Source organism: Agelaius tricolor, unplaced genomic scaffold, assembly GCF_023055355.1.
Source record: "Agelaius tricolor isolate 1412-34295 unplaced genomic scaffold, bAgeTri1.0.p SCAF_4, whole genome shotgun sequence".
Classification (NCBI taxonomy): Eukaryota; Metazoa; Chordata; class Aves; order Passeriformes; family Icteridae; genus Agelaius; species Agelaius tricolor.
The window spans coordinates 35,233,255-35,260,063 of NW_027269264.1; the positions used below are offsets into that span (position 1 = coordinate 35,233,255).

Here is a 26,809-nt window from a genome sequence, read left to right on the forward strand (position 1 = left end):
ATAAACCTTGCAGTACAAGTACTGAAGCCTGTACTAGAGAAAGAGATTGGGAGAAGCAGTAATTCTTTCCTGAAGTGGCACAGAACCAGTTTCTGGGGGGCAAGCACAAGCAAAGCCTCTTTGTGCAAAGCTTTCCCCTTTTGTTAGAACCGAGATCTTAGAAAGCACCTCCATGCTCAACAATAGTGCTATGGTGTTCTGGAGAAGGAAAATGACCTGAGTGGCATTACACTGATACTAGGCCTACATCTTGAATCTCAATCAGAAAAAGCAGGCATGGGTAGGGTATAATGGAGATATAAATACTATTAACATTAATATTTTTTCCTGCCAGCAGAGGACTGAAAGTAAGACTCTTACACAGGAAGATGAAAGTCTGTTTTAACTATTAATTTAACTCTTTAACTAAGTAATTAACTATTGAATCAACAACTGACAGATGATTTCCTATGCACTTATTCTCCAATCTTCACTGTCTATAGTGCACTACACTAGACTGAGGAATATGCTTCTTCATACATCCCTGAAGAAATGCTAAATATGGGCAACACACAAATTTTACTTTCACAGATGTCTAATTAGAACTCAGACTGATGCTAACCAGTACATATTAGCAACTTTATCAGAAATAAAACCAATCCTCTAATCCTTTTTGACAATAGAGATATAGCATGAGCGTTCTGGGAGTAGATTCAAATGTTCCAATGCTTTCTGTTGTCATTTCAATCCCTTTAGATGCAGTTTCACAATTGATTTAAGACTAATCAGTCCAACGTAAGTTTATTGTTTTGTTTGCTTTTTTGAAAGGATGTTTTATTTTCACCAAGACCAGTAAAATGATCTGTCTAACCCTGTGGTCATAGGATCACTAGAACGACTGGATTTTCAAAAGCACTAGGTGGTAAAGGGAGAACAGAAGAGTGGCAGTTTTTAGTTAAACTGCATTAAATACACTTAACTGTTTGTAGTAGCACATGATTTAATTGTGCAGTTAATAGCTTTTCTAAATTGCAAAATGACTAAGAAGTTCAGAACCCTGGGAGAATAAAATGATTAAAAACTGAGACCACAGTATTCCAGACTACAATTTGCAAGTAGACTCTGTGCATTCCCCATCTACCAAGATTTATTCACAACAGAGAAGTGAGTATTTTAGTGTGGAAGAACATGCATAATTCTTTTTTACATTATTCCAGACATACAATTCAGGGACATCTTCATAAAGTATTAACAGCTGAAATGAAGAATCAGGCACATAGCTCATTTACTTAGTGACTTTAAAAAAAGGCTAATGGAATTTGCTAACATTTAAATGAGATTTTGCTAGAAGTTACATTTCATATGACATAAAAGTTGAGAATGTGACTTCCATTTATGGTAAAATACTACATTTGTAGTATTATGTGAATACTACAATTACCTCCAGACAGAGCTTCACACACCCACATACTGAGAGATAGAACAAAGCTTCAATGATATCCAAAGCATGAATACACAGTATTTTCCCACTTTGCCAGCCTTAACTCCATCTTGTATTGAAAAAATTATTCAAATATTTGCATTCCGTAGTTAGGTATAAATGATTTGAAGCTACAAATTTCAGTTTCTTTCCTCAGTTTCATACGGAAATATACTCACAGCTTTCTTCTGATGCCTGTAGCAAAATCTTTAGCAAACAAGATTATCACTATCTTCCAGAGACCTTTCTAATATTTCCGAGAACTGTTCCTAAGTGAGTTTTGGATAAGCTAGATTTTGAAAGTAAAAAGAATTTTGGTACTAGTCATTATATGGTAACTGACTGCAATACCACAAACTACTTTAGCCCACCAAGATCAGTATTCACCTGCTGAATGAAAAACAGTTTCCTTGAAAAGGGAAAATGGAGGATCATCTATGAACGGTTTGCTACTTAAAGCTTTAATGCATTTCCTAAGATAGAGCTGAAATTTTGATGCTGTATGTGAACATGCCTACCTAAATCCTTCCACATGCTTTATAGATGAGGTTCAGAACACCAGAACAGACCTGTTGTTGCTCAGTAGATTAGCTGTGAGAAGTTACTGACAGAAGACCAGACCTCAACCAATCACACTTGTTAACAGACAAATGCTAGTAGAAGTATTCATCTTCTCCACAACAGCAAAACCTTGAATATGATTGAGGTTTCTCAGCAGAAATAAAGCTTGACAAGAATTTTTAGAGGTCTTAAAAAAAGGCACAACCTCGCATGATAAAAACACTTGAGACAGTAGAGAAAGTAAAGTGTAACCAACAAAATTTGCAGCCTGGCTGGAGAGAGGCTTTAGAAGGCACAAGCAAAGTTTGATAAGTTTGGCTTATGAAGCCAAAAGGAGTTGAAGAGATAAAGAATAAAGGGACCAGATCCTCTGCTCCATAAGTAATAGTTTTCTTTCAAGTACTAAACAGCCAGCAAAAAGTATACTGACTCATTCTAAGGTAAGCTGCAATTTATAACCAGTTGTGTGATATAGACTTGGGCTACTGTGAATGACCTGACAGAACATAGTAATGACTCTGATGTCCCTGTAGAAGTAGGGAAGTATTTCAAATGCCTAAGTGTAAGCCTCTAGTGCCATTTTATGCTCCCTTGAACATGAAAAAAAATCTGCATGAAACTGGGAAGACTCTGGAAGTATGGAGCCTACAGGAAATCCATAAAAACTGAAGACATCTGAAGACAATTGAAGACAAGGGCATCTTGTAGCATTTCGAACTACACTGGACACCCAGACATATTACCGAATTATCATAACCTAGTCTGTCTAAAGGTTAAAATTTTCAGATACTTACCCTTCTATAGGACCTTCTTAGAGAAATGAGAATGAGCACTCCTTCAGTTTTCATGTAAGTTGCTATGAAATTACTTAGCAGAGATGTTACTGTAGTTGTGATATACTGCAAAAAAGTAATGTTCAGCAGTCCTCAGACTATCCAGTAATACTCAAAATATTTTCCCCCGTTTAAAAATAGTTACTGAAACATTTTCTTGTTACACTGAAAGGAAACAATTTTCAACCCCTGACAAACTCCTGATGCTCATGTGTTAAGAACCATTGGAAAGGAACAGGCTGGGGATTACAAGACAAATAAGAAACACTGAGTCACAGAACCAGGATGCAGGATGTTACAGAAATGATTACAAACTGTGCCTACTCCTGAATGGACAGAAAGCTAGTGTCTTTGCTTTCACTAGACCAAAACAGTGTGTTCTGTGTGGTCTTGGACACAATGCATTTACAACTTTCAGCAACAAAGTTACTTGAAAGTGAATAAGAATTTTAGAAACTTAACTTATCACTTCTACCTCACAGAATATAAAAATATTCAGGTAATGAACTAGTGGTCTGGGATATGACATGTCTTTTATCAAGGAAGAATTTTTAGAATTTTTAGTAAGAAGGCTTCCTGAACAAACAGCCAGTCATAGGACCTCCAGAATGCAATGATCAAGAAGTGCATAATATAAATAATAACGCACAGCCTATATTATATATACAAAATATCAATACAAAATTATCATATCACCTAACATTGCATTCTGTCAGTCTTCCAAAGACTAGACCTGTTGCTCCTATGCAAGTCTAAAAGCATTTTCACTTAGGTGAACAATGGAATGAAGAATCAATATAGATGCAAGATCACAGTTATATTACTCTGATTTCCTTATACATTATAATTTTTACTTCAATTATAACTATAGTCTATTAATTACCATTTGGATAAAGAGGTCAGAAGGAAAACCTAAGGGTTCAGCTGGACTTGTAGAATTATGAAGATCTGAAGCCACTGAAACAGACTTGAACTTAAAACAGTACCCTCTTTCAAGGACCACTTTATAGATTACAACTCTATTCAAATGACTGTAAGAGAATTGTACAGAAAATGTAATATATTAAGATAATTACATAGAAGATACAATATAATTCCAGTGAAGTACAATGGAAACTTTAACTTTACTTTTGAGGTTTTGATAAGAGATTTGCATGCTTTTGTGGATTCCACACATTTGTGGATTTTAAGAGTTGAGTTATACAAAGAGATAAACATGCTTTCAGTTAATTAAAATTGAAGTATTAATGGAAATTCTATGGGCAATTTCAAGGCCAAGGCCTTTTTCACTAAAAGGACTTGTATTTCAAGTCAGATTACCTTGTGATATTAACCTCTGGAGTTCCATGTTTCATACCCAGCAAAACATTTTTATATTTCTTAAGAAAAGCTAAATTTTATTGCAGCTAAGGACACACAATAAAATTCTATGAGTTTGAGAAAATTTCATTTGCAGTTCAAAAAAGTTCTCTATAAAAAACTTTCAATTTTTAAAAATAGTGAGCTTTGATACTTAAGCTACACAAAGGAACTAAGACACCTACTCAGTCTTGAGAGTCTGACTAAGGCAGGTGAAATTTAACATTAAAGTATTTTCATTTACATCATTCTTAGTTTCCTACAGCATATATAAAAGTTACATGGTCAACAATACATAAATCAAGTTTTATTAACAACAATACATAAATCAAGTTTATTTTAATAGTATTAGTTTACTAATAATATTATGATGTATACAATACCCTGTATAATACCAGTTCAGATGAGCATGTTTATTTCATTCTAATAAAAGCCCCCAATTTTTTGAAACAATATGAGTATGTAAACACATTTATTACCTGAAAAACTCTTAAAATACTTCAACTCAGCCTTGCAGAGGCTTTTAAAAACTCACTTAGCTAATAACATAATTTCTAAATATAAACTTGAAAAGGTAATGAAATAAAAGCTTAATGAAAACTAAAAAAAAAAAACCAAAACATAAACAGCCTTAAGAAAATCCATATTCACGAAAATTTTACAGTACACCTCTGAGACAAGAGCATCACATGCATGGAAGCAGGGGTCTGAGGACCACTGAACATTACTTTCTTGCAGTATATCACAACTACAGTAACATCTCTGCTAAGTAATTTCATAGCTTATGTGAAAACTGAAGGAGTGCTCATTCTCACTTCTCTAAGAAGCAGCAATTAAGCCTAGGACTGCCATCTGAAAAGAGGGGCTACGACTTAAATATGCTGCAGTAATGAATATCTTTCTTCAGCAACCTCAAATTGGTGCAATCGGCGTTGTAATAGTCTTGTGACACTTGCAGATAGAACTAAAACAATCCATTATCATTTTTAGATCACTTTCATTTATTCAAAACAATTTCATACTCAAAACAGAAGTGAGACATAAAAGAGCTTAGTCTTACCAAGAAAAAAACCCTTCCTCCCTTTGGGAAAAAGGCACAATGACAATGAAAAGACTAACAGACACAAAGCAAAGAACAGAAAAAATATTTAGAGCATAAGAAAAGAGGAAGAAAGAACAGGAAGGGATAAATTAAACATTGCAGAATAAAACTAAGATGGAGGAAAGATTAAGGGAAGAAAAAGGATAGCATTTGCTTCTAGCTAAAAGTTCACCTCTTTTTATTCTCAAATACAAAAATTAAAGTGGAATTTGGAATTTTTATTCAGATGTTTGGTTAAATGTTTGACCTGTTTTTCAGGTTAAAATATAGTATCAATTTATGTATCTGAAAAGGCAGTATAAGACATCAAGATAGCAAGCAAATGTGAACCAACTGCCAAGCAAAAATATTCTTCCACAGGGTTGCAAAGTAAGTGAACCATGAAGAAAACCAGTTAATTGTTAGTTTGGGACTGCAACCAGGAGAAGGGTACTACATGCTCTAGTATTAATAGTCACCATATCTCATGACTTATAGACAGGGTATGCAGGGACAGGGATGATCCCAGAGCTTCAGAACTGCACATCACTCATGCTGCAGTTCCTGTACAGAACTGCAATTGCTCCCAGTGCTCTGTTGCAGTCGACATGGACACACAACACTCGAGGTTCACGAGGCAACAGCAAATTTTACGAAGAGCAGTTCCCTTTAAGTAGCCCTCAAAAGCCCATGTGGCTGGTCCTGACCCGCTGAATTTGGCTGCCCGCTGGCTAACTGGCCAATAGCTGTCTGCATCCCTAATAGCCGAGACTGGTTGAGTTCTAATCAGGGTTATCCATGACTGTGAGGCCTCCAGGCCAGCTGTTAGCCACTACTGCATTCCTCCTTTGCTACTGTTCTGAGTACACACTCCACTTACATCACCATTTATACATCTTAAAGCAACTCAACTGCCTTTCCTCTCAGAAAAAGACACATGATTTTAAAAGGTAAAGTCAGTGAGAACATTTCCCATATATGGAAACATACTCATACATTTCTTTTCATTTTCATGTAGCTTTAGGATTGTTTACAGCTAGTAAAATGTTTATCTAATATTTAAATGATATCGGGACTACAGCCATAGCTCAAGACGTTAATTAGGATACTAAAATTTTTAAAACACACAATTATCCTAAATTGTTGAAGAATCATAACTGTACTTGTATTTAGATTGGCAGTCTGATAGGTGGCAGTTTGCTACCCTTACCAGAGAGTCTGACATACTCATCTAAACAACATCAATAGCCATTAAATCCTGCATTACAGATTTTTTTTTCCCCTCCACTGTAAGTAAGTAAGTATGCAATGCCTAAGTAAGCAAAGAAGCTGAAAGCATCTTAAAACATCTGCTGATTTACATGAGTGGTATTCTCACACTAACAACTGGTGGTGTACTTATTCTATTGATAAACAGATATGCTGTTATAATTCAAGCCTCAGTTGCCCCCACTCTTCTTGGTACATGGTACTGGCACTTTCCAAACAATAAAGTGCAACAGACTTGTGTGTACACTATCAAAGAGAAGAATGATCCAAATAATTTGAATTTTTTTTCACATTTACTATAACCCATTGTCCTTTAGAGAGCTGCCGCAACCAGTCAAGAATTCTACCTGATATTACAAACAGAAGTGTACAGGCTCAGACTCAGGAACTTTCTCAGAGAAGAGGTCTGACCTCACACACATGTTCCTCACACAGCAGATAAAGGTTTATTTTCACAAAGTAGCTAATCAAGTTTATTCTAAAATTCTTCTAATTATCCAGAGGAAATCCTGGTACAATTATGAAAAGGAATTAACAATTAGCAAAAGTTACTAGACAGAGAGATAATATTTTACAGACAGATGCCCAGAACAAAATTCATGAGTACTCTGGCACCCAAGAAGGTCTCAAAGTTCACACAGAGTTCAAAGTTAACACAGAGTTCATTTCATACAGTTTACATAATTTTCTATGACCAAGTAGCATTCAAAGGGCCAGAATTAAAACTAGAAACTTTAGTGGCTCCCATGAGATGATGGGGATCTGCCACATCTAATATTTAAATTAAAAATTATTAGCAGTTACACCACAGTTGATACTTAGATTTCTGTAAAAAATATTTCTTTCCTTCTAATTAATTTTTGTTTCCCTAAGTCAGAGAAAATTACCTAGACAGAGATAAAACCAATTTTAACAACTTATTTGCAACAGATGGCTAGAATGCCTCTTATCCTATATATATACATAATAAAAAGAAACTCAGTCTGAGTCAAGAAGATGAGACTACAGTACTGCATGGAAACATGGAAACTTTGCTGGTCAAATTTGTAGAAAAACAAAGGGTTCCTTTCTTATTTCGAGTTGATCCCGCAACTCTGTCATGGGACTAACAGAAACTACAGCAAGACACTCTTCTACAAAGACAAATGGCATTTTTATGTGCAGATTATACTTCTGATACACCAACAGTATGTGCTGAGCAGCCACAAAGCAAAACAAATCAGGAAATTATTGTGCCCAAAATTTAACCCTCTTGTCAGCTTTTCTTCTGCTGGAAGAGGTTTTTTTTAATCCAAACTTTCCACAATCAGCTTGAGGTAGTTTTTCTGTTAAAAATCTATGCACTAATTATTCTCATCTTACTAAGTAGGACACACAAAAGGAAACAATAAAATTGATCTGACAGTAAAATAGCTAGCTAGTCCATTTTATGCCCCAAACACTTCACTAAATATCTTTAAATAAGTGAATCTTATATTAAACATTAACCCCACCTGGTGCACATCTAAAAGAAGCTGGTCAGAGAGTACTGCACTCTGATAAAAAGGGAAACAGTAACTGAATCCAGACTGCCCCAATTCACACTGAAGATTCTGATGGATATATTAAAAAAGGAAGAAATAAGCAACATAAGACAACTTCACTGTAAACTAGTTTTCCTAATTTAATGTTTTGCTCTTAGCAGCCAGTTTATGGTCAAGAGAGTTCTCTGGTCTCACAATCTTTTAGGGTAGGGGAAAAAATAAAATAAAATTAAAACCCAGCAAGAATATCACCTGATATATCTACAAAGAAACTTCACTGAGGTGACATGTTAAATAAGTAATACATACAATATCATAGTTAATTTTATTCTTAAAGATTTAATGCTATTCTGTGTATTTTTCAAATACGCATCTATTCCCCCTTACTGCAGAAGACCATAATAAAACTTGTAGATCCCCTACTGAGTTGGAAAACAAAGGAAGGAAAAGGCGTATTCAGGCTGATTAATTATTAAATTATGATATGCATACAAAATACTTTAAAAGTATTTAACGAGTTTAATTTTTACTGCTTTATCCATGTAACCTAGTTAACTGGAGGCTATTATCCTGAATACACCCCTCATTTCTGTTCTCAGCTTCTAAGCAGGGGATTTAGAAGTTTTATTAAGCTCTGCAGTAAACCAGCAGAACTGATTCAGGATGCTCATTACTGTTAACAAATTCTACAGAAGTAAAGAATAGACACTATTTTCTGTGTGCTGTGCTTGAAGCTTTATCATTCACAATTACTGTTCCCTCAATGCAAACCCCAATACAGGGAACAAGAAAAAAAATAAAACATTTAAAGCAGTTTTAGATACTGCTCATCTGTCTGAAGCAGCTATTAGACACTGAAAGCCATCACACAAAACCATGACCTTTATGGCATACACTAAAAACTCATAACTAAAAGATTCTGAGAAAGTACTGCAAGCGCAGGAAACATTTAACAAAATAAAACATTTAACAAGAGACAAAGAGATCACACAACAGCTGAGTCAGAAGGGACCTCAATATTTTGCCAGAACAATCAAGCAAAATAAATATTTTCAATCTGTTTCTTCCTCTAGTTACTGAGAGCTGGGCTACTTTCCATGATTCATGCTTTTAGATACATAGACATTCAAATACTTCATGTTTTTCTCAAAGAAGTCCTTATTCTTTCAGATTGTTTTCTTCATGCCTAATTTCCCCTTCAATCCCTCCCAGCCCAACAATTATGCCAAATTCTGAGCACTTTAAACTGAGCAATACTTCAATAAATAATCCTACAATGTAAGCCTGAGACATGATTCCTATAAGTACTTATCAGGAATTTTGTAATGACTGAAGCCCATGATCAATCTGAATTCACCATTCTTTTCCAATCCTTACGAACACCAAGAAAGTTTATTTATGTAATCTTCAATTGTCTGAAATGAAGCTGAATGGCCCTGAGAGGCTCATTTGTTTTGCAAGACTGCAGCTCCTAGCTCCACCTTGCTCTATACAAAGACTGTTGAAACTTGTGATCAAGTCATCTGTTTTCAGAAGTTGGCTTCCCGAATATCACACAAGTTTGGTGGTAACTCTGTGTACCAGGACAGCTGAAGTAGTTCCTACCTCCTGTGACCCTCATCTCCTTGCAAAAAGAGGGATGGCTGAACAGCCTGAAAACCAGTTCCTGAACTGCTAGACTACAACTCAATGTATTCATGAAAACTACCAACAACATTATTTTACCCATCTTTATTTATTAGACTGCAAGCTGTTATGGTTCAGGAGGTATTTACCAACAGCTTGGCAGTCCCAACAATTTCTGCAACAACATTTAAGCATTTAAACATTTAAGCTGAAATGCATCACAGTTTTATCTGCTATCAAGTATTTTACTTCCCAGAAAACCTGGAATAGTTCTTAGCTGGTTTTAGTCCCAAGCAGGTATTTTTACTCTAGAATAGGAGCGTCTTGTCTCATTTCAGCTAACACATGTTAAAGCAGAATACATACAGCTCATATGAAAAAAGGTTATTCTAAAACTGCTATTTGCATGTAACTGCCCAAAAAGCACCCCCAAGTATTTTAAGTCAAATAGGATAAATGAAGGACATTCTTCCTTACTTCATTTACAATTAGAATTAAAAATTATACTCTTCAAAGAATCTAGAAATAGGAATAAAAATCTAAGTATTCTTGGTTAATGGGTAATTGCAACAATTTAAAGCATACTACTTAAAAAAAAGATTTTTCTCCATAACTGGTAAGGATTCAAAAATTTTCTTTTAGATTTCTAAATGCTCAAGAAATCAGTTCCAAACATTACACCATTACTTGTTAGGAATTAGCTTAACTGAAACAAAAGCAACATATGCTCCTCAAAAGTAAGGGAAAATTTTACTGAATAAAAATGCAAATATGCATTTTAGCAGCCTTGAATTTATTAATCTGATAGGTTTAATTTCCATTTTCCTGCATCAGCTTTATTTATAAAGTGTCGTGCCCTATAAATATGCTGTTATTTTCTATAGTCAAGCACCCTCTTAACAAATCTTCTCATTAATATGTAAATTTAAAGTCAATCGGTCTTCTCCCTGACAGCGCCATGAATTCCTAGTGCACTGTATAATCGGCTTTGACTTGGCATCCACTATTTATCATCAAAGATGTCAGTTAGAAAAATTATGGAAAATGCACTGCAATTGATATGACTGCAATCTACTTTGTCAACACTTAATTGTTCCTCAAATCATACATTTACATATAAACAGCCTAAATACTGATCCATAATGATGCAAATAAACTAAATTAAAAATCTCTTCTGCTGCACAAGATGGCCTGTTGTATGATGAGTTCATTTAAGAATGTATTGACAAAGGCATGCATTTCAACTAGCACCACAAAAAAAATCTGCTAATTAAATTGCTGAGTAGGTAGACAAACTAAATTTTACACTGAAGAGCTCGAAAGTGAAAACAAAGTGTTATTAATTCTATACTACTGATGACTAATTTAAGGTTGGCACAGGCAGTATTTTCACACAAATCTTTCCCATTCCTAGAGCAGAAGCCACAGCAGCAACTGTCATCCGTCCAGTTTCAGTGAAAAAAGATTTGTCTTAAAGAAACCAAATCCCATCAAGAACTCAAACCTCTCAGTTAAAGACAGGAGGTCATTCTCCTTCTTTAACTTTCCTTTTGTCCAATTATAGACTAAAACTGTATTGTGGGACTAAAGCTTAAGGTAAAGCAGATTATCAATTTTGATTCTCTCTAAATGTCAGAGAGAAGAATGCAAGTTGCCTTCTTCCAACAATCAACATGTAATAAACACTGCCTCAAGGACAGTAGGAAAACATAACTTAAATGTCTTATTATCTAAAAATACTTTCCTTATTTTAATCAATGTTATGGGAAGAGGTGTTCTTACAACCAATTTACTTTTCATAAAAAAGGAAAAAGGGTGTTTCAGAATCTAACTAGTAGCCCATACATATAATTCTACTACAGACTTCTATTTTTGCTATATTCATTATGATCCCTGTTTTTCTAAGAAATTAATATAATCATAAACTAAATCAGACTGAACTCTTTGTCCAAATATATTGCCATATAATTATTTTCACACAATAAATTACACATATTTTAACACAGAATGGCACTGCATTTCCAGTTTTTTCCCACGCAAAGGATATTAAAACACAGTTTAAAGAACTCAGTGACAGAGTGATAGTTGGTGTCATTCCCTATTCCAATGCTGAAAAAAGTAATCTTAAAAAAAAATTGTTAATGTGCTACTTATAAATGACAATAATCTGCACTAAAATGTACATTTTTAAACATGAATGAGTTTCCAATTAAATGGTAAAACTTAACACTAGTAACATCCACAAGCTTTTCATAAACACAAACAACCAGACTTGTGGAGCAATTTTAAACAGTTCTTTCCAGAAGTAATCTTGTAATTTAAATTGTTATTCAGAGTTAGATCTCTACTGAAACAATGTTAACAGCATACATTTCTTGAGCTGTGCCCTTTTTACTGTAAGAAGTGACAGAATTTGTGCCATGAACAACCTCTTTTTATAAAGTTTTTTGAAGTCTACTCGTATTTACACAATATAAATGAAAATAACCACCTCATTTTTTACATGTCACATTTTAAATACATATGTTCAAGTCTTCGCACAGTGCCTCAGCACATTAACAAAGCCTAAACAAGTAGTGTAATGTTTGTTATGCAGTGATACTGGCTATCTGCAATATAAGTTTAAGGATAGAATGGCAAACATTTCTGATTTTTACTCATGTAAAACTGTCTAAAGCAAAAAGCAACATGGCTCAAAGAACCACAGAAAAAGGAATCCTTCTGCTACCCACAGGATGTGCAACAGGTGAAAAAGAAAGGTTATACCCTGGAAGGAGAATTCTCAGGCTCTGAAGAAAGGTATATGTCTTGTGTTAGTGAAATTTTAGAGAGCTGACTTATGTATTTGATCTCTGCTTTTACTAAAGTCTCCAAAGAAATGCACCTTAAAAGACTAAATAAATCCAGCAATGGAAATAATTCAGAATGCAGGCTCACAACAGTAATTTAAGAAACCATAAACTTACCTTCCATGGACTTAAAAACTGGGTACGCGCGTACCGAGTTAACATGTGGATTATAACGACCTGACCCCACTCTTCCACATCAACCAGCAAGTTACAGAGCTTTCGGTAGTTCTTGTGAATCAGATCTATTCTATCTGGACACACTTCCTCAAACGCCATCACCACACTCCCAGCTACCAGCTAGAAAACAAAATATAATCCAGAAGGTCAGTATTAGGTATACAGTTAGACCACAAGTGAGAATCAGAATTAATACTAGCAATTATCAGCAATTTCAAATTATTTCTATTCAGCAAAAACAAACAAAACAACAACAACAACAACAACAACAACAAAAAGTAAACCCACAGAAATGGTATCTCATTTAAAATAGAATTGGGGTAAGGTTATTAGAACAGAGAAAACACTTGCTGTTTCTATTGCAGACATAAATCTTCACTCCCAGTCCTGAAGACACAGTGCAATGTAAGCATAATTTTTTTTTCTTACAGATTTAGCTTCTAAATAAATTAACAGAGAACTTGCAATTAACTCAGAAGTAACAGGGAACAACAAGAAGTAAAACATATACCCAGCAATATCTTTTGGGATTCTGTCAACACTGGCCTGGTCAAAATAAAGAAGAACTGGGCCAAGTTCCCTGGGCATTATTGGAATTCAAACTTCTCTCTCAATATGGCAAAATTAACTGTCACAGAAAATTTTATATTTAGAGTTTCATGAACACACTCCTCCCCCCTGCCCCCCAAATAATTTCTGCCTGTTGTTTAGCACTTCCTTAACGGTTACATAATTGAAGGAATGCATTATTTATATCCTGCTATGTTCTCACACAATTTTTTGCCTTCATAAGAAACCTCTCTTTATTCAGGCATAAAGATCAACATGCTACGACTACAAAACAGCTTTGGTTTTATGAGAAAATTAAATACATTATCAACATCCTAACACCTCAAGGATTACTAAAATCTTCTGCCTGGGTATTTTCTTTTAAAATAATGGGAGGAAATATATATTGGAGTTCCAGTTAAAATTCTGTCAGTAGGTTACTTTAACTGCAAGAAAAGATCAAAAGCTGACCATGCCTTATAAGGACATATAACTGTGTGCCTAAAATTAGTGTTCTTTCTTTTCTAATTGCTTTAATTAAGATTTGTTTTGTGTCAGAGTACATGTTAAGTCAAATAACTAAAATGATGATACTTTATATGAAGCAGCTGATATGTATGCAGTTAGCATGCATGCAGCACAGCCTTCTGGCAGCAAATTAATGTCATATTCTATCCGAGCACTAGGGATCTGCATTTCAACCTCTATAATTTCCCCAATGACTTAAAGTAAGCAATTAAATAGAAGTGCAGTTTATTGAAATGGTACTTTTTGAGAAATATTAAATACAATGATATTCATACGTTACATTTTTCTCCCTGTATTTGGCTGACATGTGGTTTATTAGTATGCGCTCAACACTACAATTGAAAGAAAACAGCGCAGAAGATAGTCTTGCTATTATGCTAAACAAGTCTCAGGCTCTGTGGGGATTTTATGAATTACGAATAAGAATAAACGTGAAGTTGCATTTATTGTCTCCAGCCTCATCCATATACTGGTACCTGCTGGTCCCAACAAGAATGCAACTCATTCCAAGGAACAAAATCTGATTATTTGATAGAGCTAAATACACTTTACATCTAAAATAATTTGCTGTATCACATAAACAAAAGCTCTTTTTTATCTGTTGTTGTACTAAACTTTCTTCTTAATAATAGGTTTCTGATACAGCACATCTGTAATTAAAAACTGTGGAGAGTTGATGCTAAGGTGGGTGTTCAAATTTCAGCAGAAGGCAGTGGTTAATCCCAGACCTGTCCTTAGCAGGTATTCATTTAGGCCACAGAAGCTGTGAAGCTTTCCCACCGGAAAAGTGCAAAGTCCTTTTATCAGAATGCAGAACTCTGAACTACAGTTAAGGTCAGGTTGCAGAGGACAATATGACAGACTTGAAGTTTTAGAAGACAGACATACTACTTTAAGACCACACAGAGAGACTTTTTGTAGGTTACTGTTTCATAGAGACAAGAGAGATTGATACATATCAGTTTACGACTATCAGAATTGTCTCAGTCTAATGCTTAAAAATACCGTTTTAGGTTCAAAGGTGAAGGTCAACACAGATTTCCAACAGTAATTCTAAAGAGAGCACCCTTGTCTTTTACTACTAGTAGTTCAGTACACACATTTTGCTGTATTTCTTTTTCATTTGGATATGATTTAGCTTGAAAGCTGACCAAAAAATACAAAAAACACTAATTCAGATAATTTAAAACTGAGAATATATCCTATAAACACTGCTGGCTTTTTAAAAGCTCAGTTACTATAATAAAATACAACAACTTAATACAGAGAAAGAGTCAAAATGGAATATAGGAATTTGAAACAATTACTTATTTCAAATTACATCTATCTCCTACTCAAGTTTACAATGACCATGCTGTCACTTGTGAGCACTTAAAAGATATGAGTAAAAAAATTGAACCTATGCTATGAAATTCAAGAGGTGCAGTGGATAAACAAGCATTTTATTCCTGTGGCAAGTCCCTAGATTTACAAGTTAATATAGGAATTGCCATTCATCATGACATAATTAAGATCATGCCTCTCTCCCCATTACTGTCTTTTCTAAAATTTGGCTTTTCATTTGAAAGTGGAAAAAAAAGTAAGAATGTGACAGACTGAAAATGCAGTGGTAACAAGCAGATTTCTCAGAGAAAATATCCTAAGGCTTTCTTAATAAGAGATTATTTTCTAGCCTACACTGTTTCCCCTATAGTATGATCCTACTATATATCTAAACATCAGTGGAACAGCTAATAATCTTTGTTTATTAAATGCTCAACATTCCATAAAAGTATTTAAAATTAAAACAAAATGATTCAATCAGAATATAAAACCAAAAAATATCAGTTTCTAAAAAACAGTCAGTTAATTTCCATCTCACTGTGTCAATAGTAGCTTTTTGTATAAGGAGAAGATATAAATCACTCCAACAAAACTAGCAATGAGCTCATCAAATTCAAATGCTGCTTTCCATTTATGTATTTTTTATATTAAAGCAATAAACATGGTTCATTTGTCTTCCACTAGATGCCACATTTTTCTGTGCTGTTGCTATGAACTTCAGCCATTAGCTGTGCTCCAAGGTAAACTATATGAACCATCAACAAAAGTGACACCCAATCTATGGAGTTCATATTTTCTCCAGATTATCTATGCTAGTTGACAAGCTGGTAATGAAAAAAATCACACTAAGCAAATGGTTCCTCTAATAACAATAAATTTTCTATAAAATTATGAAGGGTACAAAACGTTTCCTTGCATCTATTTTGTCATGAATTCTAATTAACGCTGTGAAAACCTGAGAGTGCTGGGTCATCACAAGAAGTGCATCGAGGTTTGATTGATAATACAGTGCAAGTTGGCCCATGCTGCCACGATTCTTCTCTCTTAAATTAATGGCCACCCCACCTGCCCTAATCATACAGCCCAAATGATAGTCCCCTTCTTATTTCAATTTTCTAGAGGCAAGGAAAGAGGAAAAGATCAGTCATTTATCTTCTAATAGCTGGATAATAGATCTATCACAACAAAACATCTGCACAAACTCAGTAATTTTTCCACAAAATTGAAGCATTTACCATCATAAAATCAATAAGTTAAGAAAACATTGTCTTACCCACACATTTGGGTTCTAAACTAAAATATTATTTTATCATCTGAAGACTACTGTTGAAGAGTACCCAGCTTTCTTTCCCCATTATGCCCAAATACACTACTTTAGTGTAAGAGTAACATCTTCATCACCAAACCATCACCAATTCCTAGGATGATTTTTTAATCAAAGGAATGTCACTGAGAAAGAATCTGCACTTTATCTGGTAGCCATGAAGTCTGCAGAAGAAATCTCTATACTCACATATTTGCATCTATACTCACATATTTGCAGAAGGTCTTTTCACCCCCAAAATGGAGTTAAGACAAATAGAAAATTATTATTTATTATTAATAGAAAATTATAACATCAGAACAAAATAATAAATTCATTATAAAAGAGGTATATACCCATACAAAATAAAATCTACTCAAAGCTACAGAGGCAGATCAGCAATATATTTGGGCATTTTTAATATACCCATCATCCATACAACTACATCCCAACTACATCCTGCCTTTCCTATATTGATGAAGTTTTTAATATACTTGGGATACTTTAATTTAGACTGTGGAATGCAAGTCACAAGTTCTTTTTGCTTTACAGCTTTCGATAAGATGCATGATTCATTTTCAATGCCAATATGGATTTTATTTTTCTTTAACCAGCTATAACTCAGATATCATTCATGAACTTCATTTTCATTGTTGTTTACTTAGGATTGTAAAACACACAGGCTGGTAACTACAGTCCTTCACAGTATCTTTTTCTTCCAAAAGGAACTTTTGCAACAAATCTTGCCTTAAACCCCATGTGTTAAAGCTAGGTTAATCACTGAATAGATAAAAGAGAACTAGAGTGAAGCAATACAGAATAGACTAAAAAGAAAAGGGAACTAGTTTGCTCTAAAACACCCAGTTATACTTTCACATATGACTAGCCATATTACTTTCAGAGAAAATAATTTTAGCATAGAATACAAGCATAGTCTTATCTTTCCTTCTACATAAAATTGCATCAGCTGCTCAGCTACCTAGAATTACTAGAAAAACAAAAGGAGCAGGTATTCAAGCTCTTGTACCTGCTTATCAAAATGTTAGCTACTTGTAAAGCAAGGGTAAAAACGTAACTAGGAGTTTATAAGCCTCAATAATAAAAATACTTGTAAACTTCTGTTTAAAATTTAAATACACTTGCAAAAAGTCACAGATTTGTTGATAGACTCTAATTCCTAATCAGCTACCCTTGAGGGTATGTTAACAATGGCTTGCACTTGATAATTTTGCATTTTAGATTAACCAAGAGCTTGCGTTTTAATTGAATCTTTGTGTTAAGACACTCTAGGAGTAGAGTGATTTTTCATTTATCTCACCAGAAATTTTAATGAAGTGCTGGGTTAAGGTTACATCTCATCTCAATTTAAGTTTTGCTTACCTCAGCTTATATTAAAATTTACTGCTGATTGAGATCTAAAAAAACCCTACATCTCATACTGTCTAAAAATGACTTAATTCTACTATAGTAAAATTCTCCTCCAGATAATGTCTTGCTATTTCAAATGTAAAATTACTCTGGCTAATTGAAATACATTGTGTCTTTTCTGTGCAACAAAAACTGCATTAAAAACATACAACAGCAAGTTCTCTCTGAAAAAACTTCCTGATTTACAGAAATTTAGAGGCATCTACACTTACTTGCTATTCTATCTCTAACATAGAGATTACGCCAGTAAATTTCAAAAATCCTGCTTGAGGTCAAATAGCTACGGAAAATAAACGGAGTTTGAGTAAAAGTTTCCTTTTCAATAAAGTACAGTGTCAAATATCACCCAAATAATATTAGACTGTTATATACCTAGTTAATATTACTAATTACATTCTCCCTCCAAACATGGATTAAAAAAATCAAACTGATTGAAAGAAAAAATATTTAAAACATTATAATCAAAATAACCAATAATCAATCAACAGTAGATTATTTCAGATACAGTGGTTAACATATTATGGCTTGTCTGAGAATTATCAGCCCTTAAGTACATAGAAGTGCAAAACGTAACTTGACATTTCCCTCAAGTGAACAGAAGTGGAAAACCATTGATATTCAACTAAGTCACTAGGACTCTCCCATTCAGGTAAAAAACTATTTAATGAACACACTGATTTGCTGACATTAGATTAGAGTTAGCAACTAATATTAATGTAAGGGAATAGCTCTGCATTTAAGTAGAAGGAATCCAAAGGTCAGTGTCAAACATTTGTGGTTCCAGTTACACATTATTACCCTACAGATTTCAGGCACTTTGACTGTCAAACAGGGAAAAGGAAGTGCAAAAAGCTGAGACATTCCACTAATCAAATGCAGGCACTTCATAAGTCTATGACCAAAAGCTGTTGTTTTACAGTTTGGTCCCATTTGAAGAATTCAAATGGCTGCAAACGGACCTAATTTTCTTCAGCAAGACTGTAAAATACATAAAAAAAGACAAACACTTTTAGAAAGTATGTTGAAGGAGCTTTTTCTTTTAGGCTAAGTATGAAGTAAAGCTTCCCTCAAAGAATTCAAAAAGATGAATCAAATTAACACAAATTTCCCCAGGATGCATCCTCATTAAACCTATAAAGTTGACAGCCTAAGGCCACACCTGTACTTAAGGACCACCACCTATAAGCAGCTGCATCTCCTCCAATTTTAAAGGCTGAATCAAGCAACAAATGGCACTCTTGATTTCCCCACTGTGAGCAAATTGCTCTTTTCCAATTAGGGGCAAAGAATAAGCTTATTCAGATTGGAGTTACCTGCTAACAAAACACTTGTGCACTATGCACGTTCTGTTAGTAAATGTGGAAGCTTTCTGGGAATATTCAGTGGTACATGACAAAAGATAACTACTTAAGATAAAGCTTTGCCATGCTAAAGTAGTCCTTACAAGGCTATGAAAGATCAAATGGAGACTGATCCATTTTTGACCACCACAAGCTGTGGAGTCTGGGGTGAAAGAGCACAATTAGATGTAGTGAGCCTTAAAGAGAGATCTGTATGTTTTCTTTCTGAAATAATTAGTCTTCATATTAGTTCTCAAAATAGTAAGACTTCAGCTGAAGTCTGAAGTAAGACATAAGCTGAGATGTCAGCTCAGACTGGAATCAGGTCTCACTAGCGAATAGACATAGAGGGATCAAAGGGAGTAAAAAGTTGTTGCAGTTAACCAAGTATGTCTCCAAACCAACCCAGCAGACCTAAGTCCAGTCTATCATTTTCAGCTACTGCTTCAGCTGGTATGTTTGTAAGTATGGTGTCCAACACACAGTGTATGCACCCAATAGGCAATGAGCCCATTATCTCCCCTTAAGTAATTCCAAATTCCAAGGAGATAAAAGATCCAAATCTACTCTATACTTTTTTTGTTAAAGTAAATGTGTAAATGACTAGGCATGGGATAACCATTTACCATATGTAAATGGCTATAAGGCCCAGGAGTACAAACTCAGGGATTTTACTTTTTTGGGGGTATTTTTTAGCCCTTTATTCCTCCACTGGTACTAACTACCTAATCCCACATTCACAGACTGCATGTATACCATGAGCATGAACCATGAAATAAAATACATGAAGAACCACTGCAGGTGTAGCTTCACACAAGCTCCAGGCCTCTGTCAAATCAAGCACAGATGCAGTCAGGAGACCTAACCGATTTACCGTCTGCTGAACCACTAAGCTCTAACACACCTCTTTCAGAAACCCTTCGGTGGCAGTTACAGGATGTCTTTTAGCCAACAGAACCTTTTATGCTTTGAACACCTTGACTGTGCTAGAACAGGATACAGTCCTGGATACTGTATCCTGGAGGATACAGTTGTGTTACAAAAACACTTGGAAAATAGCAGATGGAGCAATACACTACCTGGTCCCTAGTAAAATTTTCACATAGTCAAAAAGGATTACGTACAATTAATTAGTGATCTGAACAAGAAGAACATGAGAATGTTTTAATTCACAAATCTGGTTTCTCTTTGAAATCTAACATTGATTCTTTGGTCAATTATCTTTCTAGTTCACAAGTGGGAAACTTATCTGCAAAACAAAATGAACTAAAGATTGTGAGACATTCAGGAGTACATATGGAAAACCTGTAGCTATATAGGGCAGGTTAAATATAACAGGAGTGTTAAATTTACAGAAATTATGCCAGAACATCTCTTATTTACCAGAGTGGAAATAGAGATACTGGCAAGAACAAACTGCACAGCAAATATAATTTTTTAAGAACCATACACACTGCAAGATAGATGGATGTCAATAGGCACACTGTGCACCATACACAAGTAATTTATTCCTACACTACTACAAACTAACTGAAATTATCAAACTAATTTCCCAATGAAAAAGTGCATATGAAAATTTATAAACACTCGCACACTGATTCATATTATTATATAACTTTGATTTTCAAAATAAAGTTTAAAGAAGCATACATAAAACACATGCTAACAAAAACATTAATTAACGGCCTCATGATGCAAGTAAAACTACATCTTATTAAAGGATAGTCACTATTACATTCATACTATAAATGCATAAATACACAATGATTCTTATGTCTAAAAACATACAAAGCCACATTGGCAAGGGTTAGGAAAGTGTATTACTTACTGCTGAATGACAGTCTCAGGAGTAAACTCTATAAAAATATAGGCATATGTCACAAATCTGTTTCTTACCGTACTTCTATCCTTCAAAAGCTTTTCTATCACTTCAATCAACATTTCCTTTTGCTCTGGATCAAGACTAGGAAGAAAAATAAAATTATTTTAACTAATTTGGTCAGACATATCCAAAATTAAAGCAGGTTTGATTTTTGACCTTTAGACACAAACTAGCAACAAAGAACTTTGAAGAAACCACTTCCAGAAAAAATCAAGTATTCCAAAGAACACACTGTAAAAGAACTTGACTGAAAGTAAGTTAGGAGGACAAAATTAAATTAAAAATATAATTTTATCTTAGACCCTTTATGTGTATTCTATAAGAAACTTAAACTCATAAAAAACCATTAAGACAGGCTAACCAACATCACAGAGAACTTGACTGAACTTCAGATGCTACATGACAACGTTCTCACTGCTCTTGCAGAAATTAATTTCAGCATGAATATAATTCAGAGGTGAATGAACATCAGGACAAAGATTCATACTTTTATTATCTAATTATCAACATAAAGCTTTGAATAAGACACTTCAACCACTTTTAAGTTAACCTCTAGTTTTAGTCAGAAGTATTGGAACTCAGAAATGTGGACGTGGTATTCAAGTGTACCTATATAAAGCTGGTGTGCAAGCTAATGGAAAACAGACTGCTTGAAGTCCAAAATAGCAAAAGCAGAGGAAAAGCAAAACTTGCAAGCAACAACCTTTTCACATCACAAGAGCAGAGAAAAATTTGCCAGAGACATCCACTATTGTCAAACTTGCTTCTTAGGCAAGTAAGGACAAACTTTTCATTCCAGCTGCTTCCCCTTCATGGATCTATACAGCACAGAAGAATTTAAAGCCAAGTCAAAAGAAAATAGAAAATGAATACAAAGACCCTTAGAGATGTGTAGTTCTGTGCCTTTGAAAAGTCATTTCAACATGGATACAATTATAGATAAGTGAGGGAGTATTTGGTCATTATTGCATACTTCAGTTTTAATGCTGAGTGATCGATTGCCCTAATGCACAGTATATTATTCCAGGTACAGATTCACAAAGTCATTATCTGGCTGAGTACTACTTCACTAAGATTTTAAGACCTAGCAACATCAGACCATGCAAAATGAGTAACAAAAATTTGTAAGAAGCCACCATCATCATAAGCAACACAACAGTACTTTGTTCTCTAAGTACTTTCATGATCACTTTTGACTGCAACTTCTATTTTTGTAAAAGGAGTTTTACTGGATCTTCTGTCAAGGACCAAAACCTTTAGAGGAAAAGCTAAAAGTCTCTCAAAAAGGTTTTATTTCAAATTTTTAAAAACTGGCAGAAAATTTAGAGAGAAAGGAATACTTAAAGCTAAAAAACTTCAGCAAAATCATTTATTTATGTGATCAAGAAAGTCTTCACAAAGGCGTGAATGAATGAATTCACATTCCCCCCCCTTCACTATCCTGATATTTAAGACAAGGAAGGGACCATTTTCAAAGAGAAAATAAAAGAAGAGGCCAAAGAGATCTGTGATTTCCTCCCATTATGACATCTAGTACTAGTATGGAACCTACTAATACTAGTGATGGGAAGCAGTCCTTCTCCAAACCTCACTGCAAACACAGTACAGTTTTCAGCTGATAGACAGAAACTACTAGTATCTTTAAAATGCACTCTTAAATAAAGTAAGCAAAAGGTATGACATCTGTAGTGATGAAATTACTTCAACATACCTGGCAATGTTGACTATATTGGACACAAACATTGCTGTTCAGACTATGTCTGAAATCTTTTCTGTTTGATATGTAAACTTCCTGCAGCTAGGATTAACTGAACTGCTAATAAACAGCTCTTCTAGGGCAGACATCCATCCAAACACCATGACACTAAACACAGGGAAGACTGGAGTATCGAACTTGCATCCAGAGCCCTGACTAGAGTACTAACTGAAATACAGAACTATCAAACAGGCAGAGAATCTGGGAAAACCAAAAAGCAAATGGAGCATACAAACATATTAGAATAAACGGTTACTACTTCTTATTCAAATGGCTGCAGAAGATGGAGTAGCTAGATGTAGGAGAGTGTATTAACTGTTGAGTTTTACTTAAAAAATCCAAAAATTCCTTCTAGATTCTGATTCTGACCAACTTAAAAATAAGTATTCTGAAATGACTTACTTGTTGCAGTAGGCCAATAGTTAGCCTTGCCACCAATGTATGATCAGTAATGCAATGATTCAGTATTGCTGAATTATCTAGCTATCAGTCATTAACTTTTTTAAACAAAGTATACAAAGACAGCTTGTTAACTACTACCTAATTCTTACTTTCTGCCAAGCCAACCGAGTCTGCCTGTGGGCAGGTTAATTTGATAACCTCTTTACCAGTTTCCAATACTGTTGCTTCCTCCAGTGACCAAGAAAATTATGTTCTCTCCCTTGGTTCCATGGTTAACTAGCACTATGAGATACAGCATTTGTACTAGTAAGTTTTGAAAATGTGAAAATAAAAGTTCACATGCTTTTTATAAACAGCTCTCAAATCCTACTACTAAGGACACAATTTTTAACTCCAGCTCCACTCAGAAGTAATCATGAAGCTTACTCTAGTCCAGGTAAGGAGGAATTTCCAGCTACAGCAGCTCAAAATCTTGCATCATGATACTTAGGATGCTTGCATGAAGACAGCTTTTGAAGGATGCACCCTCTGAGGCCGTCTGAACCATTAAGGAAACAGAACATCAGTTTCACTAGTTTTCCTTTGTCATGTAAGCTCCATGCCCATTTCACTACCACTAGGAATACATGGAAAATAGAAGGACATAGGCCAGTTTCTCCAGATTCTGTTACTGTGTTTTTTACCTGATTCAGAACCTCTAACATCTCTTAACCTCCACTTTTTGGAATTGGTGAAATAAAAGTGAAGTAGTAGAATAAATGCCTGAAAATGTTTTGTAAAGGTACAGGTTCTGTTGACTCCACCTCTGCAAACCAGTACCCACATCTTTATAAGAACTCTTACAAAGCAAGAATTTCTGAAGTAAGAAGATCTGAAAGATTTTGACTTGCACAGATAAAATTTCTAGAAGTTAGCATTCTTTTGTCACATGTGCCGCAAATTACTTTCAGGCAAATGCCCAAGGATGAAAGATACATACTTGAAACAGTGAATTCATAGATTCTGAGAATACCCATCAAAACAGTTGTTACACAGATGAAAATAACTAGTATCTTAAAAAACTAGTCTAGCAATTATTATTAGCAATTAAAAAACTAAGTCTAGCAATCAAGAGAACTGCCTGAATCACAACCAAACCAGCTGAGTGACAGAATGTCTACACCCACCCCACCCTTTTAAAGAAATAGATCTGAGACATGCTAAATTCAATTCAATTCAGTAGTCTTTATAAACGTAGCCCACAACTATTGCAAATTGTTTTTCGGTAATTGCCAGAATCACTTACCTGTACAGTTTTTGGATTGCATGGGCTGCATTTTTTCTCACATAAGGAGATAAATCAGAAGAGGCTTCCTTAATAGCTAGCATCATAATAGGAACAATAATTGGGACACGTATACTGGATAAAACTCTTAAAGCACTTGCACGGATTAACTGATTAGGATCCTAAAAAACAGGAGTGAAGGGGTGAAATAAAATAAGATAGTGCAGAAACAAGTCATTAAATACACTGCTGTGCTTACACTAATTAGTGATGACACATTAAAACATGTAAATCTAAGTCAGACTTGCAAGTGAAGGCCATGCTATAATAATTTCTTCACACAATTCCAAAACAAAAAAAAAAAGTAAAACAAATAAAGAAAGAGAACATTAAACATTATGAAAATATTAAAATTTTATAAAGGAAAACATTAACATCATGCAATTTTCCAGAAAAAATGTTAATTGTGGATAAAATATTAATATTTTATTTAATAATCTTATACATTTGCTGCAATCCAAGTGGAATTCAGATATTCTGAGAGAAACACTAACTCAATTTTAATACCTATATTTACAAAATGTCAAATAAAAATGTTGTTCTCAGTTGTGACATTTCCATTCAAGTTCTTGACAAAATATTCTATGCTTTATTGCAAGATGTAAACTGAAGCCAGTAACAAAAATAATTTCAAAGAACATGTCAAAATATTCGGCTAAATGTTTTGAGACTTCTTTCTATTTCTTATCCTCTCTTCTTCTGCCTCAGTTCTTGGTCAATTTTACAACACTACGGTTAGCCTGGAGATCCAACACATCTGTATTTGGACGAACTATTATGTAAACATATCCATTAATCATGGGGTTTGGAACACAAGGGAAAAATGTTGCTTAATCAAGTACTAAATCCCCTGAAATCTAGCAAAGTGAAATTGCAGTATCAGTAATTCACTATACTTTAGAGTGTCTTGCAATAAGGTAAACTCCCAAAGAACATTTCTCCCAAGGACTGAGAGCTGGCAACACTTATTTTCAGACTTGTATTACCTAATTATCAATTAATCTAAGATCTCAAAATCCTTACATTTTAGAAGCTTCTAAGTACTAAGTATCTGGATGGTAAAAGCTCTTTATTTGACTGTTTTTGGAAAAATATCTTGTTCCTGCTAGAGTCTGCATAGCTCATCTGCAGCCACTTTAGTTTAAAATAAAAAGTTCCTTCAACAGAGGGAGGTAAAAGAAAATCTCCACACATAAAGCCAAATTATAATCATTATAAAATGAGAAACAAAACATTACAAAACATGAACAGAGACCTATCTTTCATAGCAGGCATAGTAATTTCTTTAGTTGCTGACAATCTCCACTATTTGGTGCCTACCCCCTTGTCACAGCACCAGTTCTTTTTTTGCTACTCAGCCACAACATTATCACTCCTCCCTCTGCACTCATTACTCACAGCTTTTAAAAGAGTTATGCCATGAGGAGTGTTCACTGTACACATATATCACAAAAAACACTGGATACAAAGTCATTTGAATTCTAGCTTTTTGTGGCAGTCAGAGATAGTGAAGGCAGTACATATGGCATTGGGATGAAAGTTCAAGGGAAGGGGACAGAAAACTCTCTAGTCAATGTGGGATCCTCCTACAGCTGCACAACTGGTGCTCTGATTGCAACATTTTCCAACAAGATGCAAGGTGTGGGTTAAGTAACATAAGTGAAATGAGCCTAGAATACAAGAAGAGTACACAAAAAACCCAATCTTCTCTTATTTTAAAAACTGGCCAAATTTCAGAACAGAAACTTAATAAATCTTTCTTCTCTCCACAGTCACACTTCAAAGGCAATCCTAAACTTTGCTGTCTAGTCCCATTTCTCATTGTTATCTCATTTGAAACAAGAGTACAAAAAGCTATTTTTTCAGTGTTTTTAATGAAAAAGTACCATGTGCAAGACACCAAAAATTTTAATTTAGGTACTACTGTCTTCCTTATGTTTCAGTTCTCTGTTGTACACAAAGCTCATTTTTTTACATAAACTAAAAGGAACATAGGTGGTTCATGGTAATAACGGGGTCTTTTTTCCATACATACAAGTTACATTGGAATGAGAAAAGTCATTCCAGAAATTGTTTGGCATGTGGATTTGAAAGCACCATTCTGCTGTTTTTCTTTAGTGAAGCAATTTTATGTCTTTCAGGCTTACTTAGCTGCTTGACAAGGTTTGAGGTAGCAGAAAAAAAATACATCAATCACGTAACTTAAAACTACTTTAGCAGATGTAGATATTTACATG

The 26,809-nt window shown here is 34.5% G+C and overlaps 1 protein-coding gene across 6 annotated transcripts in view; it reads right to left on the reverse strand.

The window, feature by feature from the left end:
• Window positions 1–26,809, reverse strand: part of AP3B1 (adaptor related protein complex 3 subunit beta 1) — a 153,885-nt gene that overhangs the window by 101,247 nt on the left and 25,829 nt on the right. For all 6 annotated transcript variants that reach the window (XR_011678941.1, XM_071425249.1, XM_071425247.1 and 3 more), the window contains exons 5-7: window positions 24,534–24,694; window positions 21,105–21,171; window positions 12,678–12,857 (exon numbers count right to left, since the gene is read on the reverse strand). Coding sequence is in view for 5 of the 6 variants with exons in the window: in XM_071425249.1 (XP_071281350.1) it covers window positions 12,678–12,857; window positions 21,105–21,171; window positions 24,534–24,694 (408 nt within the window). In the remaining variant the exon portion in view is untranslated. The remainder of the gene's footprint in view (window positions 1–12,677; window positions 12,858–21,104; window positions 21,172–24,533; window positions 24,695–26,809) is intronic.